Raw genomic sequence first — 15,932 nt, 5'->3', positions numbered from 1 at the left:
TCCCTTTCTGTGCTCATCCAATCTCTCATTGGACCGCAGGGTCTTTCTGCCTCTTTCCTGTGACACCGAGGACTGTTCCTGGCTCCCCTGGTCCCCCTTCAGCTGTCACTTTCTTTTTTTTTTTTTTTTAAAGATTTTATTTATTTATTTGACAGAGAGAGACACAGCGAGAGAGGAAACATAAGCAGGGGGAGTGGGAGAGGGAGAAGCAGGCTTCCCGCTGAGCAGAAAGCCCGATGTGGGACTTGATCCCAGGACCCCGGGATCATGACCTGAGCCGAAGGCAGACGCTTAACGACTGAGCCACCCAGGCGCCCCTAGCTGTCACTTTCATACACACACACACTCTGTTCGAAAATTAAGTAGCCATCTGCTCTGTCCCCCTGAAGAGTCGTTGTGACAGGTAGGGTCTGTTCTGTGCCCTTGTTCTGGAACTTGTTTAGCATAAACCTGGGAGAACGATCCCAGGACCCCACCCAGTACAGGAGCCGCTCCATCGGCCCAGGAGAGGAGCCCTGGAGAACAGGAGGAACTGAATCCACCCTCCAGTTCATGAGCTGGTCACACTGCGCCCCCCCCCGCACCTCCTCCCCAGTCAGCAAAAGTCCCAAGTCAGCAAGATCCCCTCTGCCCTGTTCCCAAGGCCAGAGTCACCACAACCAAATAGGCAACCCAGGACTCTGTGGGTTCCAGAGACACCCAGGGGCCTTTGTGGGAGTCAGCCCTCCTCAGCATTAGCCTATGGGCTGCACCTATGGGTGCCCCTCACTTCAGTGTCTCAACATGACCCTGTGTGGAGCTGACGCCCCAGGGAGGACGTTTACGTAAAACACGATTCGGTCCACACAGCCCCGAGGAATGATGGAATGGCGTGGGCTTGCATGGGGTCATGGCCCAGTGACCTTTCCTGTCCCCACCTCCTGGGAGCCCTCCCTCTCCACTTGCACACACCCCAAGGTGACTCTTAGGGGGATCTCTCTGCTCCAGATACAGATCGGCTGCCACACGGATGACCTGACCAGAGCCAGCAAGCTGTTCCGAGGCCCACTCGTGATTAACCGGTGCTGCTTGGACAAGCCCACCAAGTCGATCACCTGCCTCTGGGGCGGCCTGCTCTATATCATCGTGCCCCAGAGCAGCAAACTGGGCTCTGTGCCCGTAACTGTTAAGGGGGCCGTGCATGCCCCATACTACAAGCTGGGTGAGTGGGAGCCGTGGGGAGTGGGAGACTGGGTCAGGAGATCATCTGGGGCTGTTTGGTGTAGGAGGAGAGAAACTCTGGGCTGGTAGAGGGGAGGAAGCTAACTTTCCTTAGATTCAGCACTGGGGCCAAGGAGATGAAGACCAAACCACATTCTTGGAGACTTCCTAGAAGGATCAAAGGGGAGATATGGTCACTCATGACCTCGGTGTTTTCCTCCTGGGCTTCAAGTTGGATGTTTTAACATAAGGGATTTGGGGAAGTGAGTTTCAAGCCCCATGGCCTCTCTTCCCAGGGGAGACCTCCCAGGAGGAGTGGAAGAGGCGCATCCAGGAGAATCCGGGTCCCTGGGGAGAGCTGGCTACGGACAACATCATCCTGACCGTGCCAACCGCCAGTCTCCGCACGCTGGAGAAGCCCGAGCCGCTGCTTCGCCTCTGGGACGAGGTGATGCAAGCGGTGGCACGGCTGGGGGCTGAGCCCTTCCCCCTGCGTCTGCCTCAGAGGATCGTTGCGGACGTGCAGATCTCAGTTGGTGGGTGCTCTGCGCATGCTGCCCTGACAGCCTTCCTTTCTTTCAACAGACAAGCGGTGGGCAGCCAACACGGTAAAAACGTTTTTCTAGCAAGACATACAAGATGTAAGTCTTGCTATTTAAACGAAAGCGGGGAGATATGTATTTAAAAAAATAGACTCAGCCAAATCCCCCAACAAAACAACTGGAAACTACCTAAGTACCCAACAGTATGGAATGGTTAAGTAATATATGGACAGACACTGAGGAAAATTTCTAAAGTGCTATTTTGATGGCATAAGGAAATATGATGGGATTATGGGACATGAGAAAAGTGGGCTGTGGAACTGTATGTGAGCAGCATGTGAAATAATTAACAGTCTAAGTCGGCATGTCAAGAGTTGTCTTCCAGCAGCCAGAAGAACGCAGGAACAAAGTGCTAGGCTTTCACAGGAGTCCCATTGGGGGCTTCAAGGAGAAAGTAAAAGTGGTGGGGGGTCTCCGCCCAGGGTCACAGTTGTTGGGAGAAGGAATTTAACAACGTTGAGAAGACACTGAATGAAGAGATCTCTGCCAGTGGGTCAAGAGCCTTACAAATCAGGGGGTGTGTAGAAATGAAAGAACGATGGAAATTTCTTTAGACCCCAGTTTTCTTGCCTTACGGAGATGATTACTATAAAGTAGCGTCAATGTGGGCAACACCGTTTCTAAATAATGAGAAGGGGAAACCACCATCCAAGAGTTCTCCATTTTGAGAAAAGAATATAATGAGACAGATTCACATGACAGGACACCCTCACAGAAGTGAAAAAGCTGGAGAGTAACATGAAGGGCTGTTTGTAACGTGCGTCAGACCCGTTACTGTCAGGCCAGAGTGAGGGTGGGGGAGAGCCCTGGTGGGCCTCATGTGGATTGCCCTTCTGAGCATTACAGGGTTCTGGAAGTCCTGGTAAAGCTGGGTGGGGAGCGTTCTAACCCCTCTTCCATCCCTCCTGCGTTCCCAGGCTGGATGCATGCCGGGTACCCCATCATGTGCCATCTGGAATCTGTGCAGGAGCTCATCAATGAGAAGCTCATCAGAACCAAGGGGCTGTGGGGCCCCGTCCACGAGCTTGGCCGCAACCAGCAGCGGCAGGAGTGGGAGTTCCCCCCGCACACCACCGAGGCCACCTGCAATCTGTGGTGTGTTTACGTGCATGAAACGGTCTTGGGCATCCCTCGAGGCAGGGCGAATATTGCTCTGTGGCCTCCAGTTCGGGAGAAGAGAGTCCGAATCTACCTGGGCAAGGGTCCCAATGTGAAAAACTGGAATGCGTGGACTGCGCTGGAAACGTATCTACAGGTACTGGGCAAGAAGGGAGGGGGATGGGAAACCCCGCTGGGGGGACCACCCGTGCAACCTCGAGAGGGGACACCCTAGTGACCCCAAAGTGGTGGACTTAATTGCCTCAGCCGCCACCCTCACGCCATGATTTTGAGGAGATTCATGAGAGTAGGTAGAAAGCACCAAGGCAGAGGCGAGGACAGTACTCTTCAGTTACCATGGCTTGCTCTGAAGCCAGACATACCTGAGACTAAAGTCAAACCATGTCACGGAATAGCTATCTAACACCAAACACCATGCCCACCCCCCCACACACACACGTTATGGGAGGGGACCCATCACTTTCCTTAGAAACTGCCTCAGTTTCTCCCTCAGAGGCAATCCAAGATGCCGCAGTGGCCTGCACATGAGGTTGCCTCTGCCTTTGAACTATTGTCCTGCATCCAAGTTCCCTCCTCCCAGTCCCTGGAGTGGCTCCCAGGCCACCGTGCAGAGTCTCACCACCTGGGGTTCCGGAACTCAGTCTCCAGTCAGGTTCTTCCACGTGCCCGACTTCCTCTCTGTGTGTACCCACTGCCCCGAGAACGATAGCGAAACTGCCCGGGACTCTAACCTCGTCGCTGGGGCCACTTCACCCCAGGGACAAAAGTTGTTCAGCTGTGAAATCCAGCTGAGGGTGTTTCAGAGAACTGCTATTGTCCGTCCTAACCTTAAAGCTCCATAACCCGGACTCACACGGGCTTTTCCCAGGGGCCTCGGGCCAGCTGCCTTTTCCTAAAATGATGCCTTACTTAACTTCATTCCAACCACCTAGACTATACATCATCTTCTGTTTCTAGCGGACTCACTTTTTTTTCCTAAAGGCCATGTCAGGAGCCTTGCAGATTGGCACAGACCTGTGACTGATGCAGGTTATGTCCGGGTAAGGGAGAGGGGGATAGTTCTCCTGTTTTGGGGGTGTAACTCTGCAGCTGTGAAAGATACAAGGATCTTTTTCACTTCGGTCAGCTTTAAACCCTTGTGTGATATCCTCTCGACACTTTCACGATGGAGTGAGCTACCACCTAATGACATAGGTGGTAAATACTGATAATAATCATGACCGTGATTACCACAGCCATCCTTTATTGAGTGTCTGCTCCATGCTGAGCACCTCGCTAGCTCAGAGGCCCCATTAAGATAAGCCAGAGAAAGTAGCCCATGAGGCCCGCAGCTAGAACTGCAGAGAGGGCCAGTGACAGAAATGAAACTAATGTTTTGGGGGGTTAAATATATTACATTAATTTATTATAGTGTTTTTGGGGTCTTTCTGTGGATTAAATGTCTCTTCCTGCTGCCCCTTTCTCTCCCCAGCTACAGGAGGCCTTTGGTTGGGAGCCATTCATCCGTCTCTTCACTGAGTATAGGAACCAGACCAACTTGCCCACAGATAATGTTGACAAAATGAATCTGTGGGTGAAGATGTTCTCCCACCAAGTGCAGAAGAATCTGGCTCCGTTCTTTGAGGCCTGGGCCTGGCCTATCCAGAAGGAAGTGGCTACCAGCCTGGCCTATCTGCCTGAATGGAAGGAAAATATTATGAAATTATACCTCCTCACACAGATGTAAGGAGTGCCCAGCGAGGTGGCAGGTAGAGAGGTTTGGGGAGGTAGGCAGAGATGGGGATTCATTCCTCGACCTCTGTCTCTTAGGGTTCTAGCCTTGCGCTCTTGGCTCATTGCCCCCGTATCTTAATACCTAGTAGTTCTAGCTCTAGGAAGTGGGTTAGTAACACAGCAAAAAGGGGAATCAGAATTTCTTAGGAGCAAGGCCTTCTGTTTATGAGTCTCATTCCTCTGCTCTCAGCTATCATATTCCCTCCTGGCCCTATTTTGGCCTGATTCTGAGAGCTTTGGCATCTGCCTCTATGCCAGCCCTTGGTTCACCACTATGGGCCATGGCCCTTGCGGGTGGTTCTTATCCTGACATCCTGAGGACTCTCTGGGCTTTTGTTTTTGACCAGTTGTTCCAAAAACCTGACCATAGAATCCACTGAAACACAAATTTACCAGGATAAGCAGACAGTTCCTTGATATTCTGTGTCTAAGGTAGTTTTCAAAGAGCTTGGAAAGCAGTCTGGTGTCGTAGAAAGACCCCATGGCTAGCGTTAGCTCTTGGGGAAGTCATTGTGTCTCTACTCACATTTCCTTGTGTGTGAGATGAGGACAAAAATCCCTGCCTTACAGGGTTGTCGTGAAGACTCAGACCGACAGTTCTGAAGAGGTTTGTGAATGTAGGGATTCTTCTATGTTCTGCTGGCCCCCAGAATAGTGAGCTGAGTACTCCCCTTCTCTCGCCATAGCCTGGAGGTTAAGACCATCATCTCTAAGAGTAGACTCCCCGCATCCAAAGCCTGGTTCTTCCACCTGTTAGTCACATGACTCTGGGCAAGCTCCTCATAAAATGGGATCTATTTCATAGAATTATTGTGAGGATTAAATTTTAGTCCTTCTAAAAGGAATTAGAACAGTGCCTGGCAGTTGGTAGGTATTGAGAAAGTGCCAGGTGCCTTTATTACTAATTGGCATTAATTAATCATTTCAGAACTAGACTACCCTTTTACATGGCATTTACAGATGCGGTGTGATCCATCCCATCCCATCCTACACTCTATACACCAGCCTCTCAAAGGACTGGGGTCCATTGCTTTATGAGCTCTAGGATCTACAGGATCCACGGGCTCTAAATTCATAGTGGGGGTCTTACTAGCTACTTGGGGTTTGGTCTCTTTATTCAATTCCATCTTTCAGGTAAAATTCCTTCTTTGATTAAATCAAGAGTGGAAGTCACTTGAAAAATCAGAACAAATCCATGAGGGCGTTTGTCTTTAGCAAACAATGGGCATCCGACTTAGGGATGGTGTTCCTATCAGATTCCTATCACTGCCCAGAATTCCTTACTAGTTTGGCAGATAAAGTCCACACACAGAGAGAATCTTGACTTCAGAACCAGATAACTGGATACGACTGACCCAAATTTTATTTAATTACAATGCAAAGATTTTCTCAAGTTTTCTTCTAATCTTATTCAAAACCTCCCATTTCCGTGTAATTTTAACTAGAGTTGAGGCTCTGGGATTACTGCACACATCCAGCCAGTTTTCCTTTAGACCGCTTATATTTATTCGGATGTAGTTGTTTCAGTACACTATTTTATTTGCCTTATTAAGAATTGGGTGGATGCAGAGACAAGATTTGACCTAGAGAGTGTTTTTCTATGGATTCCTTTATTATGTCATTTCTTAATCCTAGAAGTCTTTTCCCTTATTTCATGAATATCTATCATCTAGATGCTTTAAACATAGATGATGTTGGATATTCATTCAACATTTGAAAAATTTCTATTGATTAGTTAGAATTCTATCAATTAGATAGTATGTGCCAAATACTGTACTTGTTCTTTTATATAGATTGTTTAATTTAATCTTCACAATAATCTTATGAGATGGAAATTTATCACTCCCATTTTAGGAAGAAGTGAACTGAATTTTACAGAGATCAAGTAAATTGCCTAAGTCTACACTGCTAATAAATGGTAGACCTGGGATTTAAACCTGGGCACTCTGATTACAGAATGGGTGTTAATAACTACAGTGCTTTGAATATGCAAATAAATGAGTAAATGAAGAAACCGGCCAGCAAACAGAAGGACCTTTATGTCCCCACTTGCCAGCACTTTGCCTGATTGTACTCACTCCTCATCCAATTTTATCAGAACAGAAAGTCCCTTTGTTTCTCCCAAATGCCAGTTAAAAGGAAGAACTTGAGGTAGTCTCCTAAGGTACATCCCAAAGACAGTGACCCGTTTAGCATCATCCAGGTCTTTCAGATCCCAGTTTATTCAGGTTTCATTTATCATCTCTAGGGCACCATGAAAGCATTCTAGTAGGGTACTGGGTTTTGAATGATGGGTTATTTTGGTAAAGTGCCTGACTCCCGAAAGTCCCAGACATTGCATGTTCTCAGCAAGGAAATCAGATTCTTAGTCTTTTAGAATAATATTTGTATCCATCCTGGCCCTCTTTAGTTTATTTTTAGCATTATGGCCCTGGGGACCTTCTTAAAATAGGAAGCTATTCATGTCACTCCCCTGTCTGAAAGCTTCCAGTGGGACTTCGAATATAAGATGATGAACTGAGCATATAAGTTTACCTCCCCTCCCTCCCTAGGCCCCACTGAAATTGAAGTCAAGAAATGCAAGAGAGAATTGACACATCTCAGCAAAGAAAACTAAACAGATTTGATTATAACTGAAGAAGATCTCAACACATTTCTGGAAGAGAGAAAGTGGATGAAGCATGAGAATGAATGAAAGAGTGAAGGTATCTTTCAGACAGAATAGAAGCTGATCTGAATAACATAATTCCAAAGAAACATGAGCACCTGAAAAGTCTACAAAGTAGAGTTATACCAGTTGTAAAATTGAATCCCATCCTATTCTGCCCCAACCATTGTGCATAGAATACAGGCAGTCTATAATTGGTATCCATTACAAATCTATTGTTCTTGTTGTTGTTTGTATAGAAATTGAATAAACTGCCTGAGGAGAGGTAGGAGTTGGTGCCCCAGAATAAAATTTCTCTTTTTGTGGAAATAAGTGACCCCTAGCCTATCGGCTAATCCTCTGAATGTTGAAACCCCTCCTCAAGTAACCCTAGTGCTTCTAGTCCTAGAAGAGGCTTATTGGAGAAACAGATCCAACCATACACTGGCCGAGGACACCCACACCAACTCCTGTAAAAGTTAACAGTTATATTGATTCTTAAATGAAAACAGTCAGCTAGGAATCCCCAGTCTTTGGGCATCGGGGGGTGGAGGAGGAGGACCAGGGGAGGAGCACTTAAGAAAAATAATCAGTTAGAATTAGGACGCTTGAAAAATACAACAAACTCTAGAGGAAACAAAGTGAATATGGAAAGAATAACTTTAAAATCTGTATCTTCAGAGAGATTTGAGGTGTATTTGTAAGATGAGTACAGAATGCTACACAGAAATGAAAAACTGAGAATAAAAGAGCCCTTGAAAGTGAAATAAAACTGCCCAAAATATTCAGTGGACAGGCTGGAAAATATAGTTGAGGGAAACTCCTTAGATATAGAACAAAAAGAAATAGCAGAAAAAAATAAAGAAAGGAAAAGATCTAGACAATCAATATCTAAGCATTAGGACTTTCTGGAAAAGAGAACATAAAAAAATATAGGTGAAGAAATAAAAAGGACAAAAAATGAAGAACAGAAAGAACCACGTCTCCAGATTGAGGAGCCCCATTACAACCTACATCTAGACACAATCTTGTGAAATTTTGGAATATTAAGGATACAGGGAAGATATTAAAAGTGCCCAAAGAGAAAATAAAGTTAAGTCATCACAATTAGCTCAACTAAAACAGGAATAAGAAATAGACTGGCAGCAGATTTTTCATTAGCAGTACTGAATGCTAGAAGCCAGTGGAATTTCTTCACTTACGGAAAATTTTTGTACTTAGAATAACATAGCAAGCCAAACTGTCAAGAGTAGTGTCAAAATGAAGACCTTTTCTGACATGCAAGTTTTCAGAAAGTCTACCTACTTTGCACCCTTTATGAGAAAGTACCTCAAGGAAGTTCTCCGACAAAATGATGAGGAAAACTGGGAAAGAGGAAAAAACAGAATCCAGAAAACAATGGATCTCACCCAGGAGGTGTCACTCTAGCAGACCCATTTCAGATGAGACTACACAGTCTCGGGCTCCTTGGGGAAAGTATGCATTCTGTTCCATAGATAGTTTCATTGAGAAGCTGGAATGTTTGAGTATATGGAGGACATACATTCTTTAGTCAGCAAAAAGAAAACAGAAATAAGTCAAGACATTCGGGTCCAAATGTGAAACAACAATAAAAACTCACGGGCTATAAGAAGAGACTCAATTGGACATTGGCGGTAGGTACCTCTCCTTACAAGAGGCACGGGCTTCATGAACACTGGATATGTACGGGAGAAAATGGCCTAGCTTCTACTCAGCTCTCAGTAAACATGACTTACTTAGCCAAAGTAATGCAGATGCTGTTTGTTGGTATTCAGTGTTCTGATCAGCCTAGAGATAAAACATGAAAGGCTTACTGTTTTATTCAGGAATGAAACTGAAAATAATTAATTCTGACAAATTAAGAAACAAGAGAGCAGAAAGAGGTTGAGAATTGGTTGGGGGAAGAGAGGTGTCAGGAAGAGTGGGGCTACTTAGATATTCACAGTGGGAATGAGAAGATAAAGTCTGCAGCTAATGGAACAAGAACCGGAGGATAGTATATTGTCCAAAGTTATAAATTAAATCAATAGAAGTCTTAAAAATGGCATATCTATCAAAAATTTGGGAAAGGATAGGCATAGGAAAGGTGGGGATAGTGTAAGTTAAATCCTTATCTTTTGTAATGGGGAATTATTAAAGATTGTCTAAAGTTAATAAGTCAAGAATTATTGTTCAGACATATTATTTAATGTTAGCAAGTTAGTCAACAAAAGATCTAAAAATAGAAATTGTTAAATGCATTGCCTCTAGGGAGTGGGTCTAGGGTTAAAAGGGGTGGGGTGGGAAACTGTGTTTTTCATTTCAAGTCCTTCTGTACTATTTAATTTTTTACCTTGTGCATGTATTTGAAAAATTTTTAATAAACTCAAATAAAAATTCTTCAGTGACCTCATATTGACTAAGATATGCCCCAACCAAAACCCTTAAAATGCCTTATGATGCCCTCTGATATTTGGATCCACCTGATGTGTCCAGGTTCATCATATCTCCCCATTACTCTCTGGTTCTAGCCATACTAAATATCTTCCAGCTATTCACACTTCACCTTCTCGTTTCTACAGGCGTTCCACAAAAAGCAAAGCCTGCCCCTGATCTCACCATGTATCTGAGATTAAGCTTACTCTCTAGCAGATTTTCAATATTTGTTGAGTGAGGGAACACTCATCAGGTGTTGCATGAAGATGGCCAACCAGTGTTCCTTCCCAAGAAGGCGTATGATATTTGTCCCTATTCCAGGAAGCATTTCAAGATCATATCAGTTTGTAGGTTTGCCTGTATTCCTATTCATCTGACAATTTTAGAAAGTTTTAGTCCTATATGAGACCAGATGGTGTCAGAGGATTTCATCCATCAGTCTCCTTGTTATATTCCTTGCCACTTTGCTTGAACATCATAATCTGCCTTCTGCTGTTTCCCCCTCTCTCTTCCCCCACCATATTTTGGAGAAGTAGTCAACTCTCAAGGGGAGATCTTCAGGCTCCCAAATTTCTTGTGTCTTGCTATTCCTAGTCTCTTGGTGGCTCTTCCTTCTCTGCTTGTTTACTTTCTTCTATTGTCTAACTCCCAAGGCCAGATAGAGCTTCCTAAGGAATATTGGCCTTACATCCTTACATATTGGCCTTACAGATCAGTCTGATATATTTAGTCCCTAAACCAATGTCCCCACCTGATGTCCCAACCTCATCTAATACATATGCCTAGCAAGCCAACAGGTAACCAGATATGGCCTTAGATGTTGACTATTTTTGCTGACAAAAGTAACACATGCTATCCCTTCTTCCAAGACTACATCACATCTGTGTTCTTAATTCCTTCAAAGCTTTTGGACCCCTGCTCAGCTTCCATTTTGAAAAGGATTTCCTTCTTTGACCCTCATCATTGAAGTCAATCTTCCAAGTGTCATAGAGAAGGAGTGATGGTTGATCCTCTACTTTTCAGACATCTTCTAACTACACACACACACACACACACACACACACACACACACACTCCACATCTAAGCTCAAGAGAGCTATAGAAATGCTATTTATACATGTAGATTCTTATACATTTGAATGCTATAAAGAAGCATTTCTTTGTGAGGAAAGGTTGTGTAGATTAAGTTACTGTCAATGTTCTATCCTCATGTTGGATGATTAGTTTTATAGTATTCAGCATATTAGGAAAAAATAGAATAAATGAATGAGTAAATTAAAAAAAAAAACATGCATTGACCAGTGATGGCAGTACCAGGAGCCAAGGATTATGTTAACACAAATATGTGTACATGAGGGCCATTAAAACGTTACTTCTGTTCATCTGAACTATAAAGGGACTCAAATATACATAATTAAGGGATACATACATGTAGGTACTAAAAATTTCTTTGCGTGAACTGCCTAAATTTTGACATAAAATTCACTTTCACAGACTGCCAAAATTATTTAGTATAATTTTGAGATGTGAAATAATACAGGTGAGAGGGAGACAGTGAGGGTGGGAGCTAGGAGGGCAAAATGATCAAATGCAGAACATGAAAACAATGAAATCACAGACCCCACAGACACAGAAGACATCCCTCCCTCCCTCAGTACAACCTGGAACCCAGGGCCAAGTATATATGACGGGCTGTACCTCTGCCCCATCCTGCTATCTGCAAAGCGCCTGTGCTTTAAATAAGAGCCAAGTGCCTGAAGGAGTTCGCAAACTCTTCCCTCAGCCTCCAGCAGGATGGAGAGAGGCAACTCCAACTTTTTGTCTTGTTTTTTAACATGGAGTTTCTCCTTTTGTTCTTGCTGTCAGAGCAGCCTTGAGACCAAACTGTTCCCAAGGAAACAGTACTAAGCCTCAACCAAGCCTTTTGACATTTATTCACAAGACTTGTGGCACTGTGAGCTTGTCCATTGGTAACAAACAGTCAAAGCCTAGAGCAGACTTAAGTCTCAATGCTCCTAGGAAACTGAGATTAAACTATAAAAAGGCAAACAGCTGACTCGTGTCAGTAGGGTTGGAGTGACCTTTGGATAATGCCTAGTGGATCTCTGGTACTGGATAAAGAAGAGTGTTTAATGGGATGGGGAGGAGAGAATACGCTCAGGTATGACAGATGATGGTATTCATGCCCTCCAGCCAAAGACCACCAGCAACACACCTCTAGTTGAACAAGTTGGATCCCAGTGAGAGTAAACACTGCAGGAAACTGGGGATCTCAGTAAAAGGGTGTTAAAAGAAACTACTAGAGAATTTGGGCTTTGGGTGGATAATTTTGGGGAGAGTCTAAGGAAGCAAGGGTAATTCTATGATTGTCTCAGTAAACGTCATCTATTGGTGGGGATGACTGAAGTGCCCATAAAGCTATAATTGGTTTCTGAAAAAGTAGCAGGTCCTCATTTTAGACAAGAAAGAGGGATATTTGGCATTGTGTGGTTGCCCAGGGATCTTGTTGTTGCCTTGCTTGATCATGCTGTCAGAGTGCTCTTGTTTGATGTGGTTGTTCTATGAAATTGTTCATGTACAAAGGGGAAAAACAGTGCCTAGCTGTGAGTGTGTCAGACAAGCGCCTGCATGTCAAGAGGTGCTTTTGTTTTCTTCCTCAGCCCAAAAGAATGGATGAAGAGCCGTTGTTCTTCTTACACAATATTAAAATATGCATTCTTCTTGACTGAACATGGGGATAAATTGGGGAAAAAATTAATATCACAAGGTACCCAAGAGTGACCCTTGCAAAGAATGACTCCTTAATGCTTCCCTAGACAGGATGTTTTAACTTGGTTATAACTCAAAATGAAGTTGGGACCACAAGTCAATGCTAACGGGTCACTTCCTTATTGTCTGAAACATCCCCCCTTCTGAATGTAGATGCCCTGAGCCGTTCCAGGAGGAATAGAAAGTAGGCTTTAGGGCAGCAGTTTGCTTTTACCTAGCAGGAATAACGTAACAATAATATACCTTCACAATCTGTGTAAATGCACTTGCTAATTGAGTCACACAGAGAAAAGCTGGAATTTAAAACGGAAACTAAAGATGCCTGTACATTAGATACATAATGCTTTTCTAAAAGGAGTAGTGGAAGCCATTTTCTCCTGCACTCAAACTCCCCTTTTTGAATTTACAGTCTCTGTGGGACAGAGAGTAAGGTAGTAAAGATCTGGGGCCTCACTGAATCTTTTTTTTTTTTTTTTTTTTTAAGATTTTATTTATTTATTTGACAGAGAGAGAATACATAAGCACGAGCACAAGCAGGGGGAGTGGCAGGCAGAAGGAGAGGGAGAAGCAGGCTCCCCGCTGAGCAAGGAGCCCGATGTGGGGCTCGATCCCAGGACCCTGAGATCATGACCTGAGCCGAAGGCAGCCGCTTAACTGACTGAGCCACCCAGGCGCTCCGGGCCTCACTGAATCTTAAATATTTTTTAGCACAGAACTAGAAGAAGCCACTAGAAAAATACTTTCCCAAGTTAAATTAAAATCCTTCGTGTTTTATCTGCCCTCTTTTAAGAAATGTTCATGGAAAAGTTTCCTAAACATTCATAAAATCGGGGCGCCTGGGTGGCTCAGTCGTTAAGCGTCTGCCTTCGGCTCAGGTCATGATCCCAGGGTCCTGGGATCGAGCCCCGCATCGGGCTCCATGCTCCGCAGGAAGCCTGCTTCTCCCTCTCTCACTCCCACTGCTTGTGTTCCCTCTCTCACTGTGTCTGTCTCTGTCAAATAAATAAATAAAATCTAAAAAAAAAAAAAAAAAAATTCATAAAATCATAATAAAATTTTTATAAAATCTGTAAGATGCATGTCCCACATTTGGGCATCCCCTTCCAATCAGGTCATTGGGTCACCTATAAATTCATTCAATTAACATTTATTGAACACCTACTACAATGCTAGTTACTGTTATAGGGTCTGGAAATACACAATAAACATAATAAAGCATTTGTCCTCATAAATATTCCAGTTTGAACATTAAAATGAACAAATAGGGGTGCCTGGGTGGCCCAGTTGATTAAGCGTTTGGCTCAGGTCATGATCTCAGGATCGTGAGATCGAGCCCTGGGTTGGGCTCTGTGCTGGGCATGGGGCCTGCTTACGATTTTCTCCCTCTGCCCATCCGCCCTCCCCTCTGATGCGCACACACACACTTAACTCTCTCTTTCAAAAAACATTTTTTTTTAATGTAAAAAAATAAGACACCATTTGTTACAAAAACAAATAAAATAAAATAAAAATGAACAAATAAACATATATCAAGTATGATAAGTGCTATGAAGGAATAAAGTTAGGGAAGTGAGCGTTCTGGTGGGCGGGGGGGTGGGGTACTGGACAAAGAGTATGTTTGCCATTTTATGTAGTTAGGTCCAGGAAAGCCTCTCTGATAAGGGGACATTTGGCAAATCCTTGAAGAAAATGATGGAGCAAACCAAGCAGACAATTCAAGGCAAAGAGAGGTAAAACTATAGTTGGCATATTGAGAGCCACAAGACAGACAAGAGTTCCATCCCTCTAAGAGTCAGTAGCTACTCTCTTGGATGTAAGTGTTGATTTCTGACCTTAACCTTATCATAGGATCCACTGACCTAATGGAAACTCACAACTTTTGAATATCTCTCCTCAAACTTCAAAATCAAGGTGCACTTCACAGGAGTTTCTCCCTCTGGAATTTAGGAGTAAGAGAGGCTCATCTTAGTGGTTTCTGTGACCTCTACCAAAGGTATTGAATGAAGACATGCCTCTAAGTTCTGGGCCCCTGTCGATGGCCTGATGGATCCAGTAACAAGTGGAATTTGGAATCACATTCATATGGAGAAAATTGATTTGGAAACAATTGACTAAATTTGCACAGCAATGGAAGTCTCAGACTTACATATCGATGTTCATCAGGACAAATGTGCAGGGAGTCATAGGAAACAGCCTCAGGTATTCTTGGCTTCTTACTCCATTTTCCCTCTTCCCCCATTAAGCTGCATAATATCTATTCGACCTCGATTAAAATTAAAAGACACTTGAATCACAAGTCTCAACATAAAATGAAAAGTCTTGAGAAGGAAGACCGTGATGTTAGATAACTCTGGAATAATCAATTTGGAAATAATTGTTTACATTTGTAGAAAAACATAAAAAAATAATGTTGCTGGTCCCATAGGACTAGGAGCTTTGAGACTCTGTAGGAATTTTGTTATAGAGAGATTGGCCTTCACTCATTCCCAACTCCCATACACTAGCCCCTCTGACATCCTGACAACATTTGTGGGTTTGTGTGTGAAGACATATAAACCACACTGGTGTGGGTGCAATTATAGAAAATGGATCTGTTGTGTGCCTACCCAATGGGTCTGATATTTCAGAGCCAGAAGAAAAACATCCACATTCAGCCTTGGCTAAGTTAGCTGCCCTGGCTCCCGGACAACTGAACTCTTCAGGACAAAACCAAACTTTATATCTGACCTGGAGTTGGGACAAGTTTGGAAACAGAAGAAGACTCCTCGCTTGTTCCTTATTGCAATATTACCCACTCCTACCATATGTGTTCCATACACTTATGACCCAAAAAGAAAATAGAGTTCCAGGTTAATTTCACAAATACACCAAAGGAGACTATGAAAGCTTTTCTGACTCTGATTAAGCACTGGCCACCTGTCAAGAGTGGCAGCAAACTCCAGCTTCATTGCTTTAAATAAATAGGCAGGCAGGAACTTGCCCTAGAGAAAGACCATGCTATAATTTGAACAGAGGTTATCATAAATGTACTAAAGAATGAGAAATGTAGTGGGTGAGGCTTTCCTAAAAGCTCTCAAGTTAATGCCTTTCCTCTTCACTCCCATTATAACACAAATTTAATAAATGTACTTGAGTGTTTGAACTTTAGGAGATATAATTGTAACAGTATATGTTTTAGCCCGGATCCTCCAAGAAGCAGAAGCCAAGATGAGGTCAGACGTGCAAGAGATTTATTAAGGGAAACATCTGTGAGAGAAAACAGAGAGGGACCAGAGGCTGGGAGGGCCAACAGACCTCAAGGTAGGTGTAATCCTCAGGAAGGAGAGAGCGAAGGACGAAAGGCTTACATTGCAGGGCAGGTCTCAGAAAGTCTCGTCAAGGCCAGT

At 43.9% G+C, this 15,932-nt stretch overlaps 1 protein-coding gene across 4 annotated transcripts in view; it reads left to right on the top strand.

The window, feature by feature from the left end:
* TCAF1 (TRPM8 channel associated factor 1) overlaps positions 1–9,741 on the top strand; it is a 49,912-nt gene extending 40,171 nt beyond the window's left edge. For 3 of the 4 annotated variants that reach the window (XM_036087231.2, XM_036087230.2, XM_036087228.2), the window contains exons 5-9: positions 988–1,201; positions 1,497–1,736; positions 2,720–3,057; positions 4,393–4,643; positions 7,247–9,741. In XM_036087231.2, the coding sequence (XP_035943124.1) occupies positions 988–1,201; positions 1,497–1,736; positions 2,720–3,057; positions 4,393–4,643; positions 7,247–7,256 (1,053 nt within the window). In that variant the 3' untranslated portion in view covers positions 7,257–9,741. Of the gene's footprint in view, positions 1–987; positions 1,202–1,496; positions 1,737–2,719; positions 3,058–4,392; positions 4,670–7,246 lie in introns of all 4 variants that reach the window. The other variant, XM_036087229.2, reaches the window with a different exon arrangement.
* Positions 9,742–15,932: the final 6,191 nt, after the last annotated feature.

This window comes from Halichoerus grypus, chromosome 12 (genome assembly GCF_964656455.1).
Source record: "Halichoerus grypus chromosome 12, mHalGry1.hap1.1, whole genome shotgun sequence".
Lineage (NCBI taxonomy): Eukaryota > Metazoa > Chordata > Mammalia > Carnivora > Phocidae > Halichoerus > Halichoerus grypus.
Note: the sequence above shows the minus strand (reverse complement) of the source record. Positions and strands in the feature narration are given on the sequence as shown.